Source organism: Muscardinus avellanarius (genome assembly GCF_963383645.1).
Source record: "Muscardinus avellanarius genome assembly, chromosome: 10".
NCBI lineage: Eukaryota > Metazoa > Chordata > Mammalia > Rodentia > Gliridae > Muscardinus > Muscardinus avellanarius.
In genome coordinates this window covers 62,121,338-62,148,293 of record NC_137796.1, presented here as the reverse complement: position 1 = coordinate 62,148,293, position 26,956 = coordinate 62,121,338, and the positions used below count along the sequence as shown (strand labels likewise).

At 51.7% G+C, this 26,956-nt stretch overlaps 2 protein-coding genes across 2 annotated transcripts; one reads left to right on the top strand and one right to left on the bottom strand.

Annotated features, from left to right (window-relative positions):
- Positions 1-682: 682 nt before the first annotated feature.
- Positions 683-7,054, bottom strand: NR1H2 (nuclear receptor subfamily 1 group H member 2; the record flags this gene model as incomplete). Its single annotated transcript, XM_080702564.1, has 7 exons — positions 6,973-7,054; positions 6,754-6,885; positions 5,749-6,041; positions 5,440-5,619; positions 4,565-4,664; positions 1,192-1,400; positions 683-829 (listed from the first exon to the last, which is right to left on the bottom strand). The coding sequence occupies exons 1-7, from the start codon at positions 7,013-7,015 to the stop codon at positions 683-685; spliced, it is 1,104 nt and encodes a 367-aa protein (XP_080558690.1). The 5' UTR covers positions 7,016-7,054.
- A 10,198-nt stretch (positions 7,055-17,252) lies between these two features.
- NAPSA (napsin A aspartic peptidase) lies at positions 17,253-26,956 on the top strand (the record flags this gene model as incomplete). The annotated part of the gene is made up of 9 exons (XM_080703687.1): positions 17,253-17,326; positions 21,269-21,410; positions 21,489-21,612; positions 21,795-21,913; positions 22,191-22,390; positions 25,716-25,838; positions 25,919-26,063; positions 26,423-26,521; positions 26,729-26,956. 9 exons carry the CDS (start codon positions 17,253-17,255, stop codon positions 26,954-26,956), a joined length of 1,254 nt encoding a protein of 417 aa, XP_080559813.1.

Sequence of the window (26,956 nt, the reverse complement as noted above, 5' to 3'; positions counted from 1 at the left end):
AGAGGGGCTCCGATTCACTTTGCACAGGAAGGTGACCCTGAGGCTCTCAAGGCACCTGCCCTGGACCCCCACAGCAGCAGGATGCAGAGCCCTGGCCTGGGATGGCCTGTCATCCTCACCAGCCTGGTGGCCCTGGTAGGCTGCTGGTCCTGCCTACTGAATCAGGTTCAGAGACTCGTGCCTACGAAGATTGTGGAAGCCCACCCCTCCCTGCTTCTCACAGTCATCATGGGCTGGCTTGAACTCATAGTTTATTGTTTTTGTTGTTTTTAGTTTTTATTAAATAAAAGGAGCAGGGGAAGAGGGGGGCCTATGGTGGCCTGGTCTGTGAAGGACTGCCATGAGCCCTCCCCTCCCCCTGTTCAAGGTGCATTGCGTAGTAGGCTTGAGGTGTAAGCTGGGCAGGAAGGGCAGGTGGGAAAGGTCAGAGGTCGGGACCTGCGACCCATCACCCTTCTGGAAGACTCAGTTGGCAGGGAGGAAGCCTCCTGGACCTCAACTGAGATTCATCTTGAGGGTTGAGGCCTGGTGGGGCCAGGGCCTATGCTTCAAGCCACAGGTGGGACCACAGGCTTGTCCCTGGCCCCATTCCACCCCAGGAGGAGGAAGGGTAACAGAGTCCATGTGTTAGAGGGTAGTCAGGCAAGGCTGTGGGCCAGGGGTAGGGCTCCCGGCCTGTCCCTTACTCGTGGACATCCCAGATCTCAGACAGCAGAGGTGGTAACTTCTTGTCCTGGAGCCGTAGGGCAAAGACCTGCTCCGAGTGGACAGAGCTCAGTGTGCGCAGGCTCACAAGCTTCATCAGCATGCGTGGGAAGCGAAGCTGGTCCTGCAGGCCAAAAGAAGGGAGGTGGTTGCTGGTGGGGCCCCTACCCAGCAAGGACGGCCTCCCTGCCTGGCCAAGCCAGGAGAGCCAACATGGGAAGCAGCCAGGCATAGCACGGGCTCCACCCATAGCCTGGTTAGGCCTCGCTCCTTTGGGAGCGGGGCAGGGATCTGAGGACAACTCTGCTAGCAGACCATGGCTAGAGCTCAGGTATCACCAGGGGTCAGGCAGAACCGAAGTTCAGATGAGGAAGCAAGACCTCTGCCTCAGACTGACCCCACTTAGGCCTGGACTCCACCCCCAGGACCAAATGTGCTCTGTGGAGCAGGAGCAGCGGGGCTCCGGGCAGCTCCAGGCCCCAGTACCTGTGGCCTCTTGATGCGTGTGTAGGAGAGCAGGGCCTCCACGTACGGCTGCTGCAGGGCCTCCACACGGCTCGGCTCCTGCACATTGGGGCGGTCGGCAGAGAAGATGTTGATGGCGATGAGGAGGGCGTACTCGGCATCATCCAGGCCTAGCCGCCGCATGGCCCGTGAGAACTCGAAGATGGGGTTGATGAACTCCACCTGCAGGCCTGTGGGAATGGAGAACCACCAGTCAGTTCCCTCGGCCTGAAACCGGCCTCCAGGCCCTGGTCCCTTGTGTGGCCCGGGCGGCAAGTCAGGGAAACAGCAGTGATCAGTGTCCTTTCATTTCTGTTCACCTGTGTCCCAGAGCCTGTGTGTCCCTGGCACAAAGTGGGTGTGCCATAAACTCTGCCTACAAAATGAGTAATGAGCCCGAGAATCCATTCATAATTCCAATTACCCTACCTCCATCCCAAATCCTGCCTATGATGGGCAGCTCCTGCCTAATCAGCCTGGTATCCAACCCTGCCCTGTATTAAAAGCAAAGGGTTTAACCAAGATGGCACAGTGCCAGTCCCTGCGTGCTCTGGTGGTGCAGGTCATATTCATTTCTGAGACTGACTTGTTCATTTACTCATCAAATGTTATTTGGACTAGGGATTGAGCACAAGGGTGTCTTACTTCTGGGCTACAACCCCAGCCTTACATTTTATTGGTACTGGGGATTGAACCTAGGGTGTAACTCTGGAGATACACCCCGCCCCTACTGTTATTTTTTATTTTGAAACAGAGTTTCACTAAGTTTTGGAGGGCCTTGCTAAACTGCTGAGGCTGGCTGCGACCCTGTTATCCTCCTGTCTCAGCCTCCCAAGTACTGGGATTACAAATCGTGAGCCCCCATGCCTGGCCTTTATTTTTTGTTTTGAAACAGGGTCTCACTAAATTGCTGAGGTGGGCCTGGAACTTGGGATCTTCCTGTCTCAGCTTCTCACATACTGGGATTAAAGTATAGACTGCCATACCCATCTTCATCAAACATTATTAAGCACCTACTGTATGCCAGGCCCTGAGGGTAAGAGAGTTTTACACAACTCTTGCAGAACTCTGGGATCGAAGGAAGAGATGACAGATACAGCAGTAAACACCCAGAGGAAGGCATGGAAGAGTAGTAGGGATGGCTGAGACTCATGTGCATGTTTTACACCTTTTGGACAGGGACGGCCTCACTGCAGGGCAACGTTTAAGCAACCTGAGGAAGGAGGAGTGCTGGTCATAGGCTCTGTGCATGTTCTGGTGAGGGTGGTCTTCTGTCTTCCCTGCCCAGGACTCAGGGCTACCCAGGCCACAAACTTTTTTTTTTTTTTTTTTGGTGGGTCTGGGGGTGGAACCCAGGGGCATTCGACCTCCAAGCTACACCCCCTGCCCTATATTTTATTCTGAAACCGGGTCTCACTGAGTTGCAGAGGGCCTCACTAGGTAGCTGAGGCTGTCCGCGAACCGCGATCCTCCGGTCTCAGCCTCCCGAAGGCTGGGATGACAAGCGTGCGCCACCACGCCCGGCCACAAACTTTCCCTTTCAACCTGAGAAGGTCCTGGGAACACGGGGATGAGCTAGTCACTCTCATTTCAGGAGAGAGAAGGGCAAGCGGAAAGGCACCGAGGTTACAGAACATGCTCAACGGACTCCATCAGGAGTGAGAAGGAGAATCAAGCATGGTGGCGCACACCTGTGATCCCAGTGCTTGGGAGGCTGGCGCAGGAGGATTGCAGGTTTCAAGCTAGCTGCGGCAATTTAATGAGGCTCTCAAAAATTAGTGAAACCCTCTTTCAAAATAAAAATACGGCTGGGGTGTAGCTCAGAGGTAGAACGGTAGAATTTTCCAGAGTTCAATTCCCAGCACCCCTTCCCACCCACCCACCCCCCAAAAAAGAGCAAGAAGGAGCCAGGCGTGATAGCACATGCCTGTAATACCAGTACTTGGAAGCTTGAAACAGAAGGATTATAGGTTAGAAAACAGCTTCAACATCTTAGGCCCTCCGCAACCCAGTGAGACCCCGCTTCAAAACAAAACAAAAAAAAGGGTTGGGGTGTGTGTAGGTTATAGGCAGATGGCCTTGAATTCAATCCCCAGTTAAAAAAAAAAAAAAAAAAAAAAAGAGTGCCAAGGCCGGTGAGCGAGGGGAGTGGGCAGGAGCTGAGGACGGAGAGCAAGGAGAGGTTCTGAGGGTTCTGTGGGCCATCGTGAGGACTCTGGCTTTTCTCCCAGGATGACAGGAGCCATGAAGATCCTGAGGTAGGGAGACAAGCTGACCTGGGTGCAGACAGCATCTTCTTTGCTGCTGTGAGAAGTCACACTGGGAGGATAAAGGAAGGGAGCCCAGGGAGTTCTGGGGGGCGGGTGACCGAAGCCTAGGCTGGAAAGTGGCAGAGGAGGGAATGGGAAGTGGTGAGGATCCCCGTCCCCTCAGCCCATCTGCCTACACTATGACTGCCGGGGCATTTTTTTTTTTTTTTTTGGTGGTACTAGGGGTGGAACCCTAGTACCATGGAGAAACATTTCTACCTCCAAACTATATTCCCAGACCTGTTTTATATTTTATCTGGAAACAGAGTTTCACTAAGTTGCTAAGAGCCTCATTAAGTAGCTGAGGCTGGCTTCGAACCTGTGCGATCCTCTTGTCTCAGCCTCCCAAGCGCTGGGATTACAAGCGTGCGCCACCACACCCAGCTTGCTGGGGCACTTTGTAGTTCCTTGAAACCTTCCAGCTCTTTTCCAACTCAGGGCCTTTGCACATGCAAATTCCCCTTGGGCAAATACTCTCTCCCTGGTCCTGTCCTGCTGAACTCACATGGGGTTACTGGAACTGCTGGAAGGTGGAAGGGCCAGGAGTTGGAGGAAGACAGGAAGTGGATGACCAGGAATGCCAGGGGAGCGTGACGGCGTGACAGCTTCCTCAGAAAGCCCAAAGGATGTACGAGCGAGGTCTCTACACACAACCCGGTGTGTGGACAACACCTTTCCCAACTCATTTGCCCAGATGATACCACTCACTCCCAGGCCTCAGGTGAACTGTCCTTGGTCTAGGAGCCCCCTCTGCCTAGGTCACAGGCCCAGGCAAATGCTCTTGGAGGGTGGGCCCAGGGCTGCCCTATACAGCTGCAGAGGCTGCACAGCTCATGAGGGGCTGGACCCAGCAGCCTGCCTCCCCATTTCCACCAACGTGCACTATGTGATGGCAGAAACGCTTCCTGTACAAGAGTCAGCGTGCAGTAAATGCACTCCCCTCTTGCTTTTAGGTTGGCTTGGTCCTCAGCCCTACTTTGGAGGCTCAAACAGGGATGAGACAGCTGAAATCCCCCACACCTCCCGCACTCTCAGTGCCAGGCAACCTGCTCGGTGGAAGTCGTCCTTGCTGTAGGTGAAGTCCTTCAGGAAGGTGATGCACTCTGTCTCGTGGTTGTAGCGCCGGGCTGTCTCCAGCAGCATGATCTGAGGGCGGTGGGGGGAGGTGTCAAGAGAGGCCATAGCTGTGCATCCCTCCCCATCCGGCTTAGATGGGAGTCCGGTCTGGCCAGGATCAGCCTGCACCCCTCTGCCGCACCGTCGGCATGCCCACACTCCACAGTCTGCCCTCCTCTGGGCTTGGCTTCGGTACATGCTACCCCAATTTAGGACGCTCTTCCCTGAGGGGGTTCTAAGACACAGGCCAGGGACTTTGTCTGGTTTTTTTTCATGTGTATGTGTTGGGGGTTTTATTAGGGATGGATCCCAGGGGCATCCTACCTCTGAGCTATACCTCCAGTCCTATTTTTTATTCTTTATTTTGAAACAGGGTCTCACTAAGTTGTGGAGGGTCTCACAAGTTGCTGAAGCTGGCTGTGAACCTGTGATCCTCCTGTCTCAGCCTCCCAAGTACTGGGATTACAAGCATGTGCCACCATGCCTGGCGAATTTGTCTGTTTTGCTCACTGCCATAAGCTGCTGCCAGGAATGAAGCTTATTCAATTCTTCTTCGTTTTCCTTGGTTTGGTTCAAATGTCAACTTCTCTGAAAAGCCTTTTGAGTGTATGAACCCTAATCCTCTGTTATTTTCTGCCTTGGCCCCTTTCTCCTCCTTGGCTCCTGGGAGATTTGGGCCCTCCTCTAGAATGTCATCCCCACAAGGGGAAGGGCTGGTCCTGCTCATCACGCTGTTCCCAGCATCCGTCCTGGAGCTACCTCTGGGGTTCCTTATAGGCAGAGAGGAGGGAGGCCTGGCTGTTACCTCGATGGTGGATGCCTTTAGGAGGGCAATCTGGTCCTCACGGCCCAGCTGCAGGAAGCCAGGCACCTGCTTGGCAAAGTCCACAATCTCTTGGACGGAGATGATGGCCAGCTCCGTGAAGTGGGCGAAACGCTGCTGCCGAGCATCTCGGGACTGCGGGTCCGCGCCCAGGGGCCAGGGCTGGGATACAGGAAGCCAGGCTCACTCCTGGGACCCTTCACCCCGGGACCCTTCTCTCAAGGCCCCTCACACCCTCCCAACGCCCTGGGCTTGGGCTGGCATCGCCCAAGGCTGTAGAAAGGGCCGTACCGTGACTTTGGGCTGGTCAGAGAAGGAGCGCTTGTTGCACTGCAGCTGGGCTGCCACCAACTGCTGGATCATTAGTTCCTGAGCCGCTGTTAACTGGACACCCTCACCTTCCCCAGCGCCCTGGCCGCCTGCCTCAGACCCTCCAGGAGATGCCCCTGGCCCAGAGGCTGAGCTGCTGCCGCCCCCCGGCTCCACGGGTAGTTGCTGTTGCTGCTGCTGTTGCTGCTGTTGCTGCTGCTGCTGCTGCTGTTTCCGAATCTTCTTCTTCCGGATCTGCTCCTCAGAGAGGACATCTATGGGGGACATGGGCCTCAGTAGAGGCCTCAGGCCCAGGAGGGCCAGGTGGGCACTGCCCCCTCCCCAGCACTCACACTGCTCCCGCATCCCCGCCTCCTTGCACTTGCGCAGTCGGCACTGCTGGCACTTGCGCCGCATGAAGGCGTCCATCTGGCAGGTTCCTCCGCCCCGGCAGGCATAGCGCCCATCCCCACCACGGACCACACTGCGCCGGAAGAAGCCCTTGCAGCCTTCACAGCTGAGCACATTGTAGTGGAAGCCGGAGGCCTTGTCCCCACACACGCGGCAAAGCTCGTTGCCCAGCATTTTCGGAGCTGGGCCCTTCTTTCGCTTGCGCTCCGGCTCCTCCTCTGGCTCTAGGATGACTGGGATGGGTACACAAAGGCCATGAGAGAGAGCCACAAAGAGGATCGGCAGCCAGAGGGACAGGCCCGCGATCCCAAGGCGAAGAGCCAGAGGACGGAGGGTGAGAGGAGATGCGCACGCCCAGAAGGACTGCAATGCAGAGGGAAAGATGTACAAGTCAGCGGACCACAAGAACGAATCCAAGAAGGAGGCATCGAGGAGAAACAGAAGGAAAAGCAAACAAACAAAAAAGAAACAGGGCCTCCCATCTCCCTGTCCCCATTTCTGCTCTTTCTCCCTTCCTAAATCCCTCCCTGAGCTCCCACACCAACTCCCAGATGCCATCTTGGGGCCCTGTCTCACCCTCAATATAGGCTGAGCTGGCCCCTTCTGTGCTTGGGGCCTCAGAGTCCACATTCTCGGGCCACGGCTCAGGACCCTCCTCCTTTATAGTGGGTGGAGAAGAGGAGGTGCTGGGCTGAGAAGACCCATTTCCTATAAGAGGGAGGAAACAGAGAGAGGAACAGTGAGTGTCTCCTGCCAGTGTGTGATGGGGAATGAATGGGGAAGAGGGTTACTCACCAGGCAGGGCGGTGTCCAGGGAACTTGTAGTGGGGGAGGACATGGCGGGGTCACGGAGCAGCCTGCAGAACACAGAGGGATTGAGAGCCTCATGGGACTAGGAAGGGGTGGGTCAGGCCAGTTGTAGATCCTGATAGAAATGACCTTTTTCCTTTCATCTCCAGATCTTTTTTAAAAAATAATGTATATTGACCCTAATTCCAGCTCCATGTCCCTACATACCCTCCTGCCTTTGTGTGCCCGCGTGTGTGCTGCTGGGGATTGAACCCAGGGCCTGGCCACATGTTAGGCAAGCACTTTGCCATTGAGCCACATCCCCAGTCCTTTTTATTTTTTTTTTTTTTGCAGGTTTGGGGATGGAACCCAGGGGCACTCTACCTCCGAATTACACCTCCAGCCCTATTTTTTATTCTTTATTTTGAGACAGGGTCTCACTGAGTTGCAAAGGGCCTCACTAAGTAGCTGAGGCTGTCCGTGAACCGTGATCCGTGATCCTCCTGTATCAGCCTTCCAAGTGCTGGAATTACAAGCGGGCGCCACCATGCCCCGCCACACCCGGCCTTTTAGTTTTTTTAAACAGGATCCCACTGAATCTGAGATGGCCTTGAACATGTGATCCTCCGGACTAAGCCTCCAGAGCAGCTGAGATCACAAGCTCCGGTCATTCTGCCCATTTTAAAAAGGTCCACACCCTTCGGTTCCAGACCAGCAAGCCTTCCGTTTCCTTCTGACCCGCCCCCTTACAGGCCACACCCCCTCCAGATCCCGCCCACTTACTCTCTCCCAGTACTCGTCCTTCTTCAATCATGCTTTGTCCTCAGGTCTTCCCTCCATAAAGTTTCACACTATCTACTCCTTTCATTATTTCTTTTTGAGATGCCAGACACCGAGCCCATGGCCCTGCCCATGTGAAGCAAGCGCTCTCCAGCTGAGCTACAGACCTTGCCCCACACCATCTATTCTACAACTGCACCTGGTTTCTGCTGAGAACCCAACTCTCTGATCCCGTCTCCTATTATTCTCCGCTCCATCTTTTCCTCCTAAGTCCCGCCCCACCTTTCAAAGCATCCACCCTTACTTCTATCAGAGGTCCCAAAATAACTTTGCCCCACTCAAACTCGGCCCCCACCATCCGACTTCATCTCCCGCCCCATCTCCCACCATGCTCCGCCCCCAACCTCACTCCAGGTCCCGCCCCTCTCAGAGCTCCAGGGGGAGGCCGGGCTCATGGCTGCGCGCCGGGGTCCGCTTGGGGGCCTTTCGCCGGGTATCCTACTTCGGTTGCCTTGGAAACGGCCGAGAGACGAGCAACCTGCGGAAGGGAGGAAAAGGAAGGAGAGAAGGAGGCTAAGTGAGAACGCGCGGACAACGCTGGGAAGCCCCTGGCCAGGCTCCTCCTCTGTCTCCCGCTCTCGGACACACTTACCCCCGTCCCTTGGCTCCGTTTCTCTCCCTCCTCCTCGGTGGCCCCCGGCACGCCGCCGCTGCTGGGTCCCCTCAAAAGTAACTTTGAGGGCCTACGGGGTGTCTCTCAGAGGCAGAGAGCTTGCCTGGCATGCGCGGAGCCCTGGGTTTGGTTCCAAACACCGCAAAGAAAAAAAGGAAGAAAAGTAACTTCGCCACTTCTTCCGGCAACCCCGCCGAGCGTCATTTCCGGAGGAGGGCGGGGAGCCGAGTGATGGACTTCCTGTACGCCTGGGTCCGGCCGGATGAACGACCCGGCCCGGAAGTGCCGTGGTGTCCGAGGTATAATTCACCGGTGGCTCCACTGGGGGCCAGACAGAAAAGTTCCGGGAAATTCAATCCAGTGTTTCTTACTACAGCGGAGTGTGTTTCCCCCCAAAGCTTCCTAGCTCCAGATTTGTGGCTTTATCCCGTCTTCTCTGAGCCTGCTGCCCCAAACTTAATAGAAATAAATCTCCCCAGCAGTGGCTGCTTTTTGCACATAATTTGTGCAACAATATGATTTGAAGCATATTTAGCTTTTTTTCTTTATTTTTTTCGTGGTACCGGGGATGGAGCCTAGGGGGCCTTCTCTCCGGACTACACCCCCAGACCGATTTTATTTCTTACTTGGAAATAGGACCTCGTTAAGTTGCTGAGAGCCTCGCTAAGTTGTTGAGGCTGCCGCAGAACCTGCTGTCTCAGCCTCCCAAGTACTGGGATTTCAAACAGGCACTACTACCACACCTGGCATGTTCACCCTTCTTTTTTTTTTGGTGGTACTGGGGTTCCTGGAAGCCCTTCTACCTCCGGGCTACACTCCCAGACCTATTTTTTTATACTTTTTTATTTGGAAACAGGGTCTCTTAAGCCAGCGCGGGCGGCTGGCTTCGAACCTGCGCGATCCTCCTGTCTCTGCCTCCCAAGCGCGGGGATTACAAGCGTGCGCCACCACGCCCGGCAGTGTTCACCCTTCTTTGGTAGATACAAGTGTTCTGATACTGTAGGCATGGTGCGTGTTGCTATTATGTTTTTGTACTGAGAGTTGAACCTATGGACATTCTATCTCCGAGCTATACCACCAGCCCCTATTGTAATTTTTATATTGAAACGGGCTCATTAAATGCTGAGGCTGGCCTCGAACCTGCGATACACCTGTCTGCTTCTCCCGAGTACAAGGATTACAAACCTGCACCACCGCACTCAGCTCTTTTTTTTTTTTTTTTTTTTTCGGTCCTGGGGATGGAACTCGGAGGCATTCTACCTCCGAGCTACACCCCCAGTCCTATTTTTCAGTCTTTATTTTGAAACAGGGTCTCACTAAATTTGGGAGGGCCTAAGTAGCTAAGGCTGGCCTCGAACTTGTGATCCTCCTGTCTCAGTCTCCCAAGTACTGGGCATTACAAGCTGTGTCGCCATGCCCAGCTTCCTGATGGATTTATTTATTTATTTATTTATTTGCAGTACTGGGGATGGAAACCAGTGACATTCTATTTCTGAGCAACACCCTCAGTGTACCAGTACTGGGAATGGTTTAGAAAGATTTAAGAAAGCTCTAATTATTAATAGATATATTTCAAAAATAATGATGGCAAGACCTGGGGAAAGAAAGACTTGGTTGGCATTGGTTTCAGTCAGGAAGCAAACAGCTATTGAAATTTAAATTAATTTAGATAAAAGTAATTTCTCTGTTTAAAGACAGATCTACATAACAATTAGATAATCTAGCTAGGATGGGAGAAGGAGGTAGACCTGACCTGACCTTTGATCATGACCTTTGTGAAAAGAGATGTAGGAGAAAGGACACCTTGGCTCCACCTTGATGGGGAAGTAAGGGGAGGTACCTTACAGGGACGTTTACTACGTCAGAATTACTGAACAAGATGGAAGTCATGTGTATAAAAAGTCGGGTCCACATGTTGTATTTTTGGTGCATTCGCTCGAATCACCCCCCTATGCCATTCTTGAATGGCATGGGGCTGTAACTATCTTCTGTGTTTCTATATTTTTTAATAAACTCTCTTAAATCTTTAGCAAGAATCTGGACTATTGTATACTTATCCTTAGCTCAGGACAAGAACCTGCGGTCTTTCTGTTTTGGGGTTTTCTGTGGTTTGAGGAAAATTGTGTCCGGAACCCTAATAGGGGTCCTCGGGGACAGTTTCCCCAAAACCATGACATATTCTCAAACCGTAACACTCAGCTCTATTTCTTATTCTTTATTTTGAAACAGGGTCTCATGGAGTTGCAAAGGATCCTTCGGTCTCAGCCTCCCAAATGCTGGGATAACAAGCATGTACCACCACGTCCAGCTCCCGTTGGCTTTAAATTTAGTGAGACCCTCTGCAACTTAGAGCCTGTCTCAAAATAAAAAATAAGAGCCGGGCGTGGTGGCGCACGCTTGTAATCCCCGCGCTTGGGAGGCGGGACAGGAGGATCGCGCAGGTTCGAAGCCAGCCGCGCTGGCGTAAGAGACCCTGTTTCAAAAATATAAAAAATAGGTCTGGGAGTGTAGCCCGGAGGTAGAAGGGCTTCCAGGAACCCCAGTACCACCACAAAATAAAAATTAAAAAATAAAAAATAAATAAATAAATAAAAATAAAATAAAATAGAGCTGGGATGTAGCCTGCAGGTAGGATGCCCCTCATTTCAATCCCCAGTGCTCCACACACACCCAAGTCATGCCAGGTATGGTGGTGCACACCTGTAATCCCAGTACTTGGGAGGCTGAGAAAGGAGAATCACGAGTTCAAGACCAGTCTCAGCAGTTTAGTGAGGCTGACAGCAACCTAGCAAGACCATTTCAAAAACAGCAACAACAAGCTGGGCGTGGTGGCACATGCTTGTAATCCCTGCATTCAGGAGGCTGAGACCTGGGGATTGCGGTTCTCCACCATCCTTGCGGTTTGAACGCCAGCCTCAGCTACTTAGTGAGACCCTGTTTCAAAAGTAAAGAATAGGCCAGGCATGGTGGCGCACGCTTGTAATCCCCAGGCTTGGAAGTGGAGACAGGAGGATCGCGCAGGTTCAGTGCCAGCCTCGCTGGCCTAAGAGACCCTGTTTCCAAATAAAAATATAAAAAATAGGTGCCTGGGAGTGTAGCCTGGTAGAAGGGTTTCCGGGAAACCCAGTACCATCAAAGAAAAAAAAAAGTAAAGAATAAAAAATAGGGCTGGGGGTGTTATCTTGGCGATAGAATGCCCCTGGATTCAATCCCCAGCACCACAATAAAACAAAATAGGGCAGGACTTGCTGGTGCTCACTTGTAAACCCAGTACTTGGGGGGCTAAGACAGGAGGATCGCAGGTTGCTGGGCACCTCAGCTACTGAATGAGGCCCTCTGCAACTTAGTCAGACTCCAAATAAAGAATAAAACAAAGGGCTAAGCCGGGCATGGTGGCGCACGCTTGTAATCCCAGCGCTTGGGAGGCTGAGACAGGAGGATCGCACAGGTTCGAAGCCAGCCTCAGCGACTTAGTGAGGCTCTCAGCAACTTAGTGAGACCCTATTTCAAAATAAAATATAAAAAATAGGTTTGGGAGTATAGCCTGGATGTAGAAAGCCCCTGGGTTCCACGTCCAGTACCATAAATAAATAAATAAATAAATAAATAAATAAATAGATAAATAGATAAATAAATACAATAAAAAAATAAAAAATCAGGCTGGGGTTGTAGCTTGGAGGTAGAATGCCCTGGATTCCATCCCCAGGACTGCAAAAAGAATTGATTAAAAAATAAAGGGGCGTGGTGGCACACACTTGTTTTCCTAGTCCATAGGAGGATTGCGGGTTGGAAACCAGACTTGGCAATTTAGACATTCTTTCAGCAACCTGGTGACACCGTTTCCAAATAATAAATGAAATCGTGCTACGGTATAATTTGGAAGTAGAATGTCTCTTGGATGCTTTAACCAGAGGGGCAGAAAGCGAGCGACGAGGCCTTTCAGGTCGTGGGAACCAAGGGGCCAAATTTGAAGAGCTGGAAAGAGCCCAAGAAATTTCAGCGGCGGCCGGGGATGTGGTCTGCGAAAATGGGCCCACAGCACCACCGTGTGGTCATAGGGGGACTTGCAGGCAAGGCTGAGAAAACTGCTCGAGGTGTTCGATCCTGGGTGATGGGGACCCGGTGGGTGGGGCGTGAGCTCAGGAGCCGTCCGTGGGAGGTTCTGGCTCCTGAAACCAATAGAGTGGGGGAGATGCGGGCTACTATGGAGACCCTGCCTGTCTGTCTTCTGTGTCACAGAAATGCCCCAGAGCGATCACCAGGAAAGTAGTATCACTGGAAAAAACAGAGTTCCCAGGAGTTCTCTGAAAATGGGGAAACCCCATCAGAACAAACAGAATCCTTGATCTATCAGTCGGACAATCTCAGCGCCTAGCAGTAGAGGCAAAGGGATTTATTTAGGAAAGCAAGAAATACATACTCAGAGCAGAATGTGGGCCACTTGGAGAGTGAGAGGCATGACTTGGGGGTCCCAGGTCCCCTTCCCCCTCCTTTGGCTGGTCCTGGGGATTGAACCCAGGACTTCACACATTCTAGACAAGTGCTCTACTGCTAAGTGACATCACCAGCCACCGTGTGTGTGTGTGTGTGTGTGTGTGTGTGTGTGTGTGTGTGTGTGATGCTGGTGGTTGAACACAGGGCCATTCTACTTCTGAGCTACACCTGAGCCCTATTTTTTTTTTTTTTTTGGTGGTACTGGGGGTGGAATCCAGAGGCTTTCTACCTCCAGGCTATGCTCCCAGACCTTTTTTATATTTTATTTGGAAACAGGGTCTCACTAAGTTGCTGAGAGCCTCACTAAGTAGCTGAGGCTGGCTTCGAACCCGTGCGATCCTCCTGTCTCAGCCTCCCAAGCGCGGGGATTACGAGCGTGCGCCACCACGCCTGGCATCCCGAGCCCTATTTTATTTTTTATTTTGCAACAAGGTCTTTTGCAACCTCACTATGCTGCTGAGGATGGACACAAACCTGTGATCCTCCTGTCTCAGTCCCCCAAGTACTGGGATTATAGGCGTGAGCCACCACGCCAGCTTTTTTTTTTTTTTTTTTTTGGTATCGAGGATTAAATTCAGAGGTATTCTACCTCTGAGCTGTACCCCAGCCCTTTTTATTTTTTTTGTTTGTTTTTGTTTTTAAACAAGGCCTTACTAGGTTGCTAAGAATGTTGTTACATTGCTGAGGCTGGCCTTGAACCTGCAGTCCTCTTGTCTCAGCCTCCCAAGTATTGGGATTACAGGTATGCACCACAGTGCCTGTCTGTGAGACCTTGTTTTACAAATTAACAAATAAGCCAGGAAGCCGGGCATGGTGGCGCATGCTTGTAATCCCAGCATTTGGGAAGCTAAGACAGGAGGATCACGGTTCAAGGACAGCATCAGCTGCTTAATGAGGCTCTTTGCAACACAGTGAGACCCTGTTTCAAAATAAAAAGAATAAAAAATAGGGCTAGAGGTGTAGCTTGGAGATGCCCCTGGATTCCATCCCCAGTACCACAAAAAATAAGATAAAATAAAAATGAAAAATAAAATTGAAAAATAAAAAATAAGGCAGGTGTAGTGGCACATGCCTGTAATTCCAGTACTTGAGAGGTTGAGATAGGAGGATCACAGGTTCAAGGCCATCTTCAGCAATTTACCAAAACCCTATGTAAAAAGGGTGAAAGATGTATCTTGGAGGTAGAATACCCCTGGGTTCAGTTACCAGTACCCCCAAAAAATAAAAAAGTGGGCCAGGTGTGGTGGCACATGCTTGTAATCCCAGTATTTGGGAGGCTGAGACAGGAGAATCATGGTTCACAGCCAGCCTCAGCTACTTAGTGAGGACCTTTACAACTCAGTGAGACCTGTTTCTAAATAAAGAATAAAAGATAGGGCTAGGGGTATAGCTCAGAGGTAGAATGCCCCTGGGTTCCATCCCCAGTACTGCAAGGGAGAGAAAGAGAGAGAGAGAGAAAGAGAGGGGGGGAGGGGAGGAGGGAGGGAGAGAGATGGGGGGGCTGGTGGTATAGCTTATAGGTAGAATATTACCAGGTTTAATACCCAGTACCAAATCAAACAAAACACCATAAACTCTTCCTGTACACACACACCCCAAAAAAACCCACTTTTTTTTTTGTACTGGGGATTGAACCCAGGGACATTCTGCTTCTGAAGTACCCCCAGCCTTTTTTTTTTTTTTTTTTTTTTTTTTTTAAATTTGAAACGCGGTCTGGCTAAGTTGCTAAGAGCCTTACTATATTGCTGAGGCCGACTTCAAACCTATAATCAGCCTTTCTCAGCCTCCCAAGTACTGGGATTACAAGCGTGTGCCAGCACACTCAGCTTTTCATTTTTATTTTGACACAGGATCTCACTAGTTTGATGAGAGTCTTACCACTTGCTTGAGGCTGTCCTCAAACCTGTGATCCTCCTGGCTCAGCCTCCCCGGGGTTACCGGCCTGCACCAGGCTCCTTTCTCATTTCTTCTTTTGCTGAAAAATCATAGCAATCCAAAGAAATATCCCTGCAGTCATGGGAGGGTCACTGCTAGCTCTCCTGCAGTAGTGCACGTACCCCGCGTGCCTCCTGTGATCGCGGCTGGGCAGGCTGTGACGGGCCCGCCCCTCCGCTTGAGCAGGGCCCCTGCTCCCCACTCAAAGCCTCTCCTTGTGCAATCTTTCCTTCTCCCTTGCTTCATTATCCGTGCCACCCCGGAACCTTTGTTCCTTTCAATGGCTCCTTCACTGAAGTCTACACTCCCTCACGGGGCTGCCGAGGCTCTGGCTGAGTTGCTGAGGCTGGTCTCCAACCTTCAGTCCTCCTGTGTCAGTCTCCCAAGTACTGGGATTACAGGCGTGCACCCAGCTTATTTATTTACTTATGTATTTATTTATTTATTTATTTATTTATTTATTTATTTATTTATTTATTGGTGGTACTGGGGGTGGAACCCATGAGCTTTCTAACTCCGGGCTATATTCCCAGACCTATTTTATATTTTATTTAGAAACAGGGTCTCACTAAGTTACTGAGAGCCTCACTAAGTAGCTGAGGCTGACTTTGAACCCGTGCGATCCTCCTGTCTCAGCCTCCCAAATAAGTACTGAGATTACAGGTGCGCGCTACCATGCCTGGCTCTCATTTTTATTTTTAAAAATGCAGATTCTGAGCCGGGCGTGGTGGCGCACGCTTGTAATCCCCGCGCTTGGGAGGCTAAGACAGGAGGATCGCACAGGTTCGAAGCCAGCCTCTGCTGCTTAGTGAGGCTCTCGGCAACTTAGTGAGACCCTGTTTCCAAATAAAATATAAAAAAGGTCTTTGAGTATAGCCCGAAGGTAGAAAGCCTCTGGGTTCTACCCCCAGTACCACCAAAAAAAAAAAAAAAAATGCAGATTCTGAGCCAGGCGTGGTGGCTTGCACTTGTAAGCCCAGTACTTGGAGGCTGAGACAAGAGGATCTCGCAGGTTCAAAGCCAGCCTCAGCTACTTAGGCTCTCAGCGGCTTGCTGAGACCCTGTTTCCAAATAAAATATAAAATAGGTCTGGGAGTATAGCTTGGGGATAGAAAGCCCCTGGATTCCATCCCCAGTACCACACACATACACACACAAAAATTTCAGATTCTTAGCCTGGCACCTGGATCATGCCTGTAATCCCAGTATTTGGGAGGCTGAGACGGGAGGACTGTGGGTTTAAGGCCAACCTCAGCAACTTAGTAAGATCCTGTTTCAGAATAAAAATAATAACCAGGGGTAATGGCATACCTTTGTAATTCCAGTACATGGGAGGCTGAGACCAACGGATGGCAGATTCACAGCCAGCCTCAGCAGCTTAATGAGACCCTACTTCATAAGCAAAAAGTGTAATGGGGCTGGGGGTATAGCTTGGGAGTAGAATACCTCTGAGTTCAATCCCCAGTACCCCCCACACAAATAAATAATAAAATAAAATGAATCAAAAGGGCTGGTGGTATAGCTCAAAGGCAGAATGCTCCTGGGTTCAGTACCAAAAACAAAACAAAACAAACAATAAAAACCAAACAAAAAACAGATTCTTTATCTCTCTCTCTCTCTCTCTCTCTCTCTCTCTCTCTCTCTCTCTCTCTTTCTCTCTCTTTCCCTTTTTTCTTTTCTTTTCATCCATGTGTTACTGAGGATTGAACCCAGGGCTGTTCTACCACGGAACTACATCTCCAGCCCTTTTTATCTATTGAGTCACGGGTCTTACTAATTTGCCCAGGCTGACCTTGAACTTGCCATCCTCTGGTCTCACCCTCCCAAGTTGCTGGGATTACAGGCGGGTGCCACTGATAATGGCAATAATTTCCAAATATAACAGTAAGGGTTGGGGTGGGCTATCTCAGCACTAGGAGGCTGAGCGGAGGGTCTCTTAAGCCTAGGAATTGGAGGCCCTAACCCCATTCAAAAAGACACACACACCCATCACCACCACCACAAGACTGGGCCCAGACGCAGGGGGCCGGGTCCAATCTGTCCCCCAGACCCTAGCAAAGCCACGTCCCTCCCACTGGCCCCAGGAAACATCTGTGGTTACTGGTTCATTCAGAAGAATGAAGCGAAACTTACAAGTAAAAGCCATGGGGACCCAAGGGAGCGGGCGCGGGGGTCCCAGCCGAGGAGACCCCCGCCCCCAAGGCGGAGCTAGGGGCCGGGGACACGGGAGCGCACTCTGGCGGCCCTGCAGAAGCTCGGCGAAGTCTGCAAGGACGTGGTCCTCATCCCTCCACCCCGGTCACCCGATGTCGGTCACCTGTGAAACCGCGGTGGGCGTGAACAGGGCGGAGTCTGGGGGAGAGAAAAGCCCCCTCCCCACGCCCGGGTCCACTCCGGTCCCGAGATGTCGCCGTCGCTGCTGTACCTGCTGCTGCCGCCGCTGCTGAGCGCGGAGCCCGCGGGGGGCGCGCTGATCCGGTATGGAGCCCCCACCAGCCGGCGCACCTGAGGAGGGGTCTCACCTCTCGGCCCTTAAGTCTGGGACTCCCGGGGGCAGGGACCCCCAAAGCCCGCGCCCCAGGCTCCCTGGCTCCCCTTTCTTGGGTCCCCAGATCTCATTCCTCGGGGTTCCAACATGACATCTCTGCAGCCCCCACACTTGTGGGAGGGGGTACTGAGGATTGAACTAGAGGGATTGTACATTTAGGTCACGCCCTCAGCCCCCCCCCCCTTTTTTTTTGAGACAGGGTCTTATTCAGTTGCTGAGTCTATGTTGCTGATGCTGTCCTCCAATCTCTCAACCTCCTGTCTCTACCTCCCAAGTACTGGGATTATAGGCATGCACCACTGTAGCTGGCTGTGATTTTTTTTTGTTTGTTTGTTTACATCATGGGCTCAAGAAATCCAGTTTTTTGTTTTGTTTTGTTTTGTTTTTTCGGTACTGGAACCCAGGGACATTCTACCTCCGAGCTACATCCCCAGCCCTATTTTTAGTCTTTATTTTGAAACAGGGTCTCACTGAGTTGCAGAGGGCATGGTGAAACACACTTGTAACCCTACTACTTGGAAAGCTGAGAGTGGAGGATCACAGGTTCAAGGACAGCTTTAGCAAGTAGTGAGACGCTCACCAACCTAGCAAGACCTTGTTTCAAAAATAAATAAATGTGAGCCGGGCATGGTGGCGCAGGCTTGTAATCCCGGCATTTGGGAGGCTGAGACCTGGAGGATCGTGGCTCCCGGACAGCTTCATCTACTTAGTGAGGCTCTCTGCAACTCAGTGAGACCCGGTTTCAAAATAAAGACTAAAAAATAGGGCAGGAGCTGTAGCTCGGAGGTCAAATGCCCCTGGGTTCCATCCCCAGACTTGCAAAAAAATAAATAAATAAATAAAATAAAAAATAGGGCAGGGGATGTAGCTTGGAGGTTGAATGCCCCTGTATTCCATCCCCAGACCTGCAATAAAATAAATATATAAATAAATAAATGCTAGGTATGGTGATCCACACTCGTAATCCCAGTACTTAGGAGGCTGAGAGAGGAAGATTGCAGGTTCAAAGATGGTGAGACTTTCATCAACCTAGCAAGACCCTATATTAAAAGAAACTAAAATAGGGCCAGCCAAGGTGGCGCAGACTTGTAATCCCAGCATCCAGGAGGCTGAGACCCGGAGGATCACGGTTCACGGACAGCCTCAGGTACTCAGTGAGGTCCTCCGCAACTTAGTGAGACCCTGTTTCAAAATAAAGAATAAAAAATAGGGCAGGGAGGTGTAGCTTGGAGGTCGAATGCCCCTGGGTTCCATCCCCAGACCTGAAAAAAAAAAAAAGAAAAAGAAAGAAAGAAAGAAAGAAAGAAAGAAAGAAAAGAAAATAGGGCTGAAGGTATAGTTCAGAGGTAGAATGCCCCTTGGTTACAACCCCCAGTACCATAAAAGAGTCCAGTTTTGGGGGCCCCACCCAAGGAGTCCTTCCTCACCTTGCTTCTCCTGCTTCCCCACCCTCTGCCTCCCTCTTCTCCCCTTCTCCACCCCCACTCTTGATGGGAGGGGCTCTCCCAGGAAGCATTTTCTCCACTTGACATTCTCTTGCCTCTTGAGCCTGAGTCATGGGGGGAAAGAGGTGTAATGGAGGGGCAGAGTTCCAAGGCAGGCCAAAACCGTCATGGGGCATGGCATTTCTTGACGTGTGTGTGTGTGTGTGTGTGTGTGTGTGTGCGCGCGCGCGCGCGCGCGCGCGCGCACGGGCGCGCGTATGTGTATGTGCTACTAGGTGTTTAACCCAGGGCCATTCAACCTCTGAGCTACACCCCCAGTCCTATTTTATTTATTTATTTTTGGAAACAGTTGCTGAGAGTCTAAGCTGCTGAGGCTTTCCTCAAAACTGCGATCCTTCTGTCTCAACCTCCCAATAACTGGGATCACAAGTGTGTGCCACCATGCCCGGCTTCACCTGCTTTTTGAACCTCATATATCGTGAATATTTTTTCCCAGATCAATGTGAAGGGCAGTGAGTCTCAGAGTGTTGTCCCAGGACCAGGCATCAGAAGATATAAATGCTCCAGCCCAGAGCCAGAAACGAAGGCTGTATTTTTTTTGGGGGGGGGTATTGGGGTTCCTGGAAACCCTTCTCCGGGCTACACTCCCAGACCTATTTTATATTTTTATTTGGAGACAGCGTCTCTTAACCCAGCGAGGCTGGCATCAAACCAGCGTGATCCTCCTGTCTCCACCTCCCAAGCGCGGGGATTACAAGTGTGTGCCACTACGCCCGGCAACGAGGGCTATATTTTAACTAGCCCTATGGGCCCGGGCTGCAAACACCCTGCTCCAGGGCCACATTCAACCTGTTCCCTGCTTGTGCAGAAGAAGCTTAAGGAACCCAGCTCTGCTCGCTCATTTGCATGGTGTCTCTGGGTGCTTTCCTGCTGGGTTAACAGTGTAATTATCACAGAAACTTTTGGATCTGCACAGCTTTTACAGAAAGGTTTGCCCCACACCCCTGATCTCAGGGATTCTGCTTCATGCTAGAGTATTTTTGTTATATGTTATTTTGTTTTTGCAGTACTGAGGATGGAACCCGGGGGTATTCTACCTCCAAGCTACACCTCCAGCCCAATTTTTTATTTTTTATTTTGAAACAGGGTCTCACTGAGTTACAGAGGGCCTCACTAAGTAGCTGAGGCTGGCCGCAAATCATGCTAGAGTTTTGAGAAGCAGTGTATAGGAGCTACTTCCTCTTTTTTTTTTTTTTTTTGTGGTACCTTGGGGGGGGGGCAGCAGCTTTTCGATCTCTGGGCTATACTCCCAGACCTATTTTTATACTTTTATTTGGAAACAGGGTCTTACTAGGTTGCTGATAGTCTCACTAAGTAGCTGAAGCTGGGTTTGAACCCCTGCGATCCTCCTGTCTCAGCCTCCCGAGCGCTGGGATTACAAGCGTTGGCCACCACGCCTGGCTCTACTTCCTCCTTTTTGTGGTTGAATGGGATTCTGTACTGTGTCTGTTCCAGAGCAGAGCTAAGGCAAACCCACTGTTGGGTCAGTGGTCTGTCTCCAGTTTCCAAAGTTAGACACATCCTCATACACACAGCTTTCTGCACTTATGTCCTGCGGATGAACTTCCTGGACTGATATTGTTAGAAGGCGTGTCCAAGGGGTTTTCTGGTTCCTTAGTTTCTTGTCCTTCCTTTACTAGCTGGGAGCTTTTAGTAATTTCAGACTTCAGTGTCACTTTTTTTTTTTGGTGGTACTGGGGTTCCTGGAATCCCTTCTACCTCAGGGCTACACTCCCAGACCTATTTTATATTTTTATTTGGAAACAGGGTCTCTTAAGCCAGTGCGGTTGGCTTCGAACCTGCGCGATCCTCCTGTCTCCGCCTCCCAAGCGCGGGAATTACAAGCGTGTGCCACCATGCCCGGCTTCCTTGTCACTTTCTGATGAAAAATAAAAACAAAAATTGAATATTTACATAGGACTTACTTTGCCTTTTTTTTTTTTTTTTTTGGTGGTAGGAATTGAATCCAGAGGCATTCTACCTCTGAGCTATACTCCCAGCCCTATATTTTATTTTTATTTTGAAACACAGTTTCTCTAAGTTGATGACAGTCTCACTACTTGCTGAGGCTGTCCTTGAACCTGCAATCCTCCTGTCTCAGCCTCCCAAGTTCTGAGGTCACAGGTGTGTGCCACCATGTCTGGCATCATCCCAGGCTTGTTCTCCTAACACCTCTGGGGATATCTGTCACTGAGGGCCTTTGGTAGCACTTCCTGGAAGGCTGATACTTCAGTTTCTGGCAATGACCACCACTGTAGGGCCCTGGAGGTATGGCCTTTGCCCTCACACCCTACCTACTTGGGAGCCTCCATGACAGAGGGCCTCCAGGCAGGGTGGCCACTAACCAGCTGCACCCTCTTCCCTCAGGATCCCTCTTCGCAGGGTGCACCCCAGACACAGGACTCTGGACCCACTGAGGGTGTGGCCAGAGCCAGCAGCGCCCCCCAGGTTGGGGACCCCATCCCCTGGGAACAAGCCCACCTTTGTGCCTCTCTCCAAGTACATGAATGTGAGTGACAACCCCGCACAGCCCCAGCCCCTGCCCTAACCCGGCTCTCTTCACTCCCGTCTCCTCTGTTACCAACAGGTCCAGTATTTCGGGGAAATTGGGCTGGGGACGCCCCCACAAAACTTCACTGTCGTCTTTGACACTGGCTCCTCCAATCTCTGGGTCCCATCCAAGAGATGTCACTTCTTCAGTGTGCCCTGCTGTGAGTGCTCATGGGTTACAAAGGCTGAAGAGGGGGAGGGAGAAAGGGGACAGGACCTCCTCATCCCAAAGGATTTTGAGGTGCTGTCCTCTCCTGACGCCCTCACGGGTGACAAGCCAAAGGGGCAGGAGGCACGGGGAGACCGCCTCCCCCAGTGACACCTCTCTGATCTTCTGAATTAGGGCTCCACCACCGCTTTGATACCAAAGCCTCAAGCTCCTTCCGGCCCAATGGGACTAAGTTTGCCATTCAATATGGAACCGGGCGGCTGAGCGGAATCCTGAGTGAGGACAAGCTGACCGTGCGTGACCTGCAGCCACAAAGAGGCTGGAACCCAGGAGACCCCAGAGTCTAAACCCTCTGGTCCAGAGCAGGCGGGAAAGGGCGGAGCCTCCGGGTGGAGGGCGGGGCTTCGTGGGCCGGGGCGGGGCTTCTCAAGCAGGGAGGCAGAGTTTCCTAGGCAGCTGGGGCTTCTTTCCAGATATTCTTAGACCTAGGATTAGTGCCTTGGTTTGGGTGGTCTCAGGGACAGCGATGTCCCAGAACTAACTGGCTCCATCTCAATCCCCCCACCCCAGATCGGGGGCATCCAGGGTGCATCCGTGACTTTTGGGGAGGCTCTGTGGGAACCCAGCCTGGTCTTCACGTTTGCTCAGTTCGATGGGATCCTGGGCCTTGGTTTTCCCATTCTGGCGGTGGACGGAGTTCAGCCCCCGCTGGATGCGCTGGTGGAGCAGGGGCTACTGGACCAGCCTGTCTTCTCCTTTTACCTGAACAGGTATTGGGGGAGGGTCTCCCCACTATGAGTCCTAGCCCCAGGAAGGGAGTTCTGCCCTCCTTCTGGAAGTCTCTTCCCCAAGACAGGAAGTCCCGTCATCCTTCAGGAAGTCAGCGCCCAGCAGAGGAAGCCGGAGCCTCCACTCACTCAGCTAAAAATTTAACCAGAGAAGGAAGCCCGCACCGTCAAGCAGGAAGGCAGTGTTTTAGGCAGTTGGGATAAGAAGGACAAAAGTTCCACAGCCTAAATGACAATTTTAAAAAATTTATTTATTTAGCCAGGTGTGGTGGCACACACTTATGATCCCAACGTTTGGGAGGCTGAGACAGGAGGATCAGCTACGTAGTGAGGCCCTTTGCAATTCAGTGAGACCTTGTTTCAAAATAAAGAATAAAAATAGGGCTGGGGGTGTAGCTTGGAGGTAAAAAAAAATATATATATATATATATAATTTCCGGTACTAAGGATGGAACGCAGCCTATTTTTTATTCTTTACTTTGAAACAGGGTCTCAATAAACTGTGGAGGGCCTCACTAAGTAGCTGAGGCTGGCTGTGAACTTGTGATCCTCTTGTCTCAGCTTCCCAAGTACTGGGATTACAAGCATGTGCCATGCTCAATTTAAATGACAATTTCAACCATGTTAAAGAAACCATAATTTCAAACTGTTCAGTATAGCTGTGTGTAGTGGCACATGCCTGTAATTCCATTAGTAGGGGACCTGAGACAGGAGAGTCACAGGTTTGCGGCCAACCTCAGCAACTCAGTGAGACCCTGTTTCAAAATAAAAAATAAAAAGGGCTGGAGTGTAACTCAGAAGTAGAATGCTCCTGGGTTGAATCCCAAGAAAACAAAACAAAACCCTCCAACATTACAAAATCAAACCGGAAATTCCATGCCCTTACCCCAGTCAAACACTCAGCTTGTTCTTTGCCCTGAAGAAAGCTCAGGTTTCATTTAAGAACACTCACCCAAGATGTTCCATTTTAATCTTGAGAATCTCACCCACCCTTTAAAAAGTTGAACCTTGAGCTGGGTGTGGTGGCAGTGCTTATAATCCCAGGATTTGGGAGACTGAGATAGGAGGATCACGGTTTGAGGACAGCCTCAGCTACTACTTAGTGAGGCCCTTTGCAACTCAGTGAGACCCTGTTTCAAAATAAAGAATAAAAAATAGGGTTGGGGGTGTAGCATGGAGATAGAACGCCTCTGGGTTTCATCCTCAGTACCGCACACACACACAAAAAAGTTGAACCTTATGCTCAGAAAGTCCCTCTTACCATGCAAGAATCGAAGAAGTATGCTTCCTCTTTCCCAGGGGTCCCTCACCCGCAGTCAGAAAAGCCAGTGCCCACAGGGCGTGGTGGCGCACGCTTGTAATCCCCACGCTTGGGAGGCAGAGACAGGAGGATCGCGCAGGTTCGAAGCCAGCCGCACGCGCTGGCTTAGGAGACCCTGTTTCCAAGTAAAAATGTAAAAATAGGTCTGGGAGTGTAGCCCGGAGGTAGAAGGGCTTCCAGGAACCCCAGTACCACCAAAAAAACAAAAAGAAAGTTCCAAGCTGGGCATAGTGGCACACTTGGGAGGTTGAGACAGGAGGATCAAAGGTTTGAAGCCAGCTTCGGCATCTCAGTGAGGCTCTCAGGAACTTAGCAAGATCCGGTTTCCAAATAAAACATACAATAGCGCTGAGGGATTGGCTCATAGGCTTTTAATGCCTCTGCATTCAATCTCCAGCATCGCAAAAACAAAACAAAACTGCCAGGGGTGGTAGCGCACACTTGTATTCCCAGCATTTGGGAGGCTGAGACAGGAGGATCACGCAGATTCGAAGCCTGCCTCAACTACATAGTGAGACCCTTTGCAACTCAGTGATACCCTCTTTCAAAATAAAGAATTAAGCCAGGCGTGGTGGCGCGCGCTTGTAATCCCAGCTCTTGGGAGGCTGAGACAGGAGGATCGCGCAGGTTCGAAGCCAGCCTCAGCTAGTTTAAGAGACCCTGTTTCTAAATAAAATATAAAATAGGTCTGGGAGTGTAGCCCGGAGGTAGAAGGCCCCTGGGTCCATTCCCAGTACCACCAAAAAAAAAAAAAAAAAAAAAGACAAAAGAAAGAATTAAAAAAAAAAAAAAGGCTGGGGGTGTTGCTCAGAAATAGAATGCCCCGGGGTTCCATCCCCAGTACCACACACACACACACACACACACAGAGGCATGGTTGAGCATGCTTGTTATCCTAGTCCTTGGGAGGCTGAGACAGGATGAACATAGGTTCAAGATCAGCCTCAGCTACTTAGTGAGGCTCTCAGCAACTTTGTGAGGCCCTGTTTCCAAATAAAATATAAAATAGGTCTGGGAGTATAGCCCAGAGGTAGAAAAGCTGCTGGGTACCCCCCCAGTACCCCCCCCACACACACACAGGGATAAAGCTGGGCGTGGTGGCGCATGCTAGTAATCCCAGCATTTGGGAGGCTGAGACAGGAGAATGGCAGTTCTCAGCCAGCTTTGGCTACTTAGTGAGGCCCTCTGCAACTCAGTGAGACCCTGATTCAAAATAAAGACTAAAAATAGGTTTGGGGGTATAGCTCAGAAGTAGAATGCCTCTGGGTTCCATCCCCAGTACCGCAAAAAAAAAAAAAAAAAAAAGGATAAAAAATAGGGGTGGGCATGTAGCTTGGAGGTAGAATACCTCTGAGTTCAATCCCAGTACAAAAAGGAAAAAAAAAAAAAAAAAAAGCCCCATAACCTACTCAGGATCCCCTCCCCCTCACACACCAGTCTCACATCCAGAGCCGATTCAGAAATTCCAGCACTCCGATTTGTTAATAGAATGTTCACTCAGGAAATTTCCCCCAAATGTTGTGCCTCCCACGGCCAAATGAAGAAGCCTCCCCCACCTTCAAGACACCTCAAACACACTAAGGCTCTTCTCTGTCAAGAAAGGCAGCCGAGGTGGTGGCGCACGCTTGTAATCCCACCATTGGGAAGGCTGAGGATCGCAGTTCCCTGACAGCCTCAGTTACTTAGCGAGGCCCTTCAACTCCGTGAAAACCTGTTTCAAAACCAAAAAGACTTAAAAAAAAAAAAAAAAAAAAAAAGACCGTCGGGTGCAGCTAGGAGGTACAAATCCCCTGGGTTCCATCCCCATACAAAAAACAAGAACAAAAAAAGAGCACCATTTCGTTTCCCTTCCCTTCCTGCCTTGCTCCCAGCCCTGCCTACTTCCCACCAGCCCATCTAGGACTGAGAACTGACCCGCTGGCATGAAGTCCTATCTCTGGTCACTCTGGGAAACGCCTGTGACCCTCCAGCACTCTGCTTCTGCAGGGACCTTGGAGTTGCTGACGGAGGAGAGCTGGTCCTGGGGGGCTCCGACCCCGCCCACTACATCCCGCCCCTCACCTTCCTGCCCGTCACCGTCCCCGCCTACTGGCAGGTCCACATGGACAGGTGAGGGGCTTGGCCCCTGGGCCTGGCGCTGGGGCTGGGCTCCTAGGCGCCTGCCTCCACTGCCCGCCCTCCTCCTGCAGGGTGCAGGTGGGCGCAGGGCTGACGCTCTGTGCCCAGGGCTGTGCTGCCATTCTCGATACGGGCACCTCCCTTATCACGGGACCCACGGAGGAGATCCGGGCGCTGCACGAAGCCATCGGGGGATTTCCCTTTCTGTCTGGGCAGGTGAGACACCGTCTCGGTGGGTGCGGGCTGCGGGGGCTGTCAGGAGCCGTGGGCAGGATGCTGGGGCCCGGCGTGGGGAGCTGGTAGCTAGGTGTCCCGGGGCAGGAGGGGCTCTGAGTGATGGGCTGAGGACGGCGGGAAGTAGGAAGTGCACTGTCCAGGTTCGGCGGAGGTGCCAGGTGAGAATGCAGGTTTACCTGGAACTGGATGAGCGGACCCTGGGGACCCGGCCTGTCCACACAAGGCCCTGAATATCGAGTTGCCAACGCAGACATTACCTCGGGGCGCTGGGAAGCCACAGAAGGGACTGGAGCAGAGCAGGACGCTGCCGCGCCTTCACTGTTCCTCCTCTCCTCCAGTACCTCATCCAGTGCTCAAAGGTCCCCACCCTCCCCCCAGTGTCCCTCCTCCTTGGGGGCGTCTGGTTTAACCTCACGGCCCAGGACTACGTCATCCAGGTAAGTGCCTGTCACCGCCGGAGTGATGCGGTATGCCCAGGCCTGGAGAGGGTGGGGCTGGGAGTGAGACCTCACTGGGCGGGCGGGCTGGGGGCCCACGGTGCCTTGTTCTCTCCGGGGATGATGGGTGGTGCCAGGCTTTGGCTCCCAGGGCAGAGGCAGGCATGGTGGGCGTGACACGAGTGACCCTCGCTTGTCTCCTTGCAGGTTTCTAGGGGTGGCTTCCCCCTCTGCATCTCTGGCTTCCAGGTCTTAGACATACCCCCGCCTGCAGGGCCCCTCTGGATTCTCGGCGACGTCTTCTTGGGGACCTACGTGGCGGTCTTCGACCGCGGGCACGCGGACAGCGGCGCCCGGGTGGGCCTGGCCCGCGCTCGGTCCCGCAGGGGGAGGGGGCTCGCGCAGGCGCAGTGCTCCAGCCGGCGCCCTGACTAG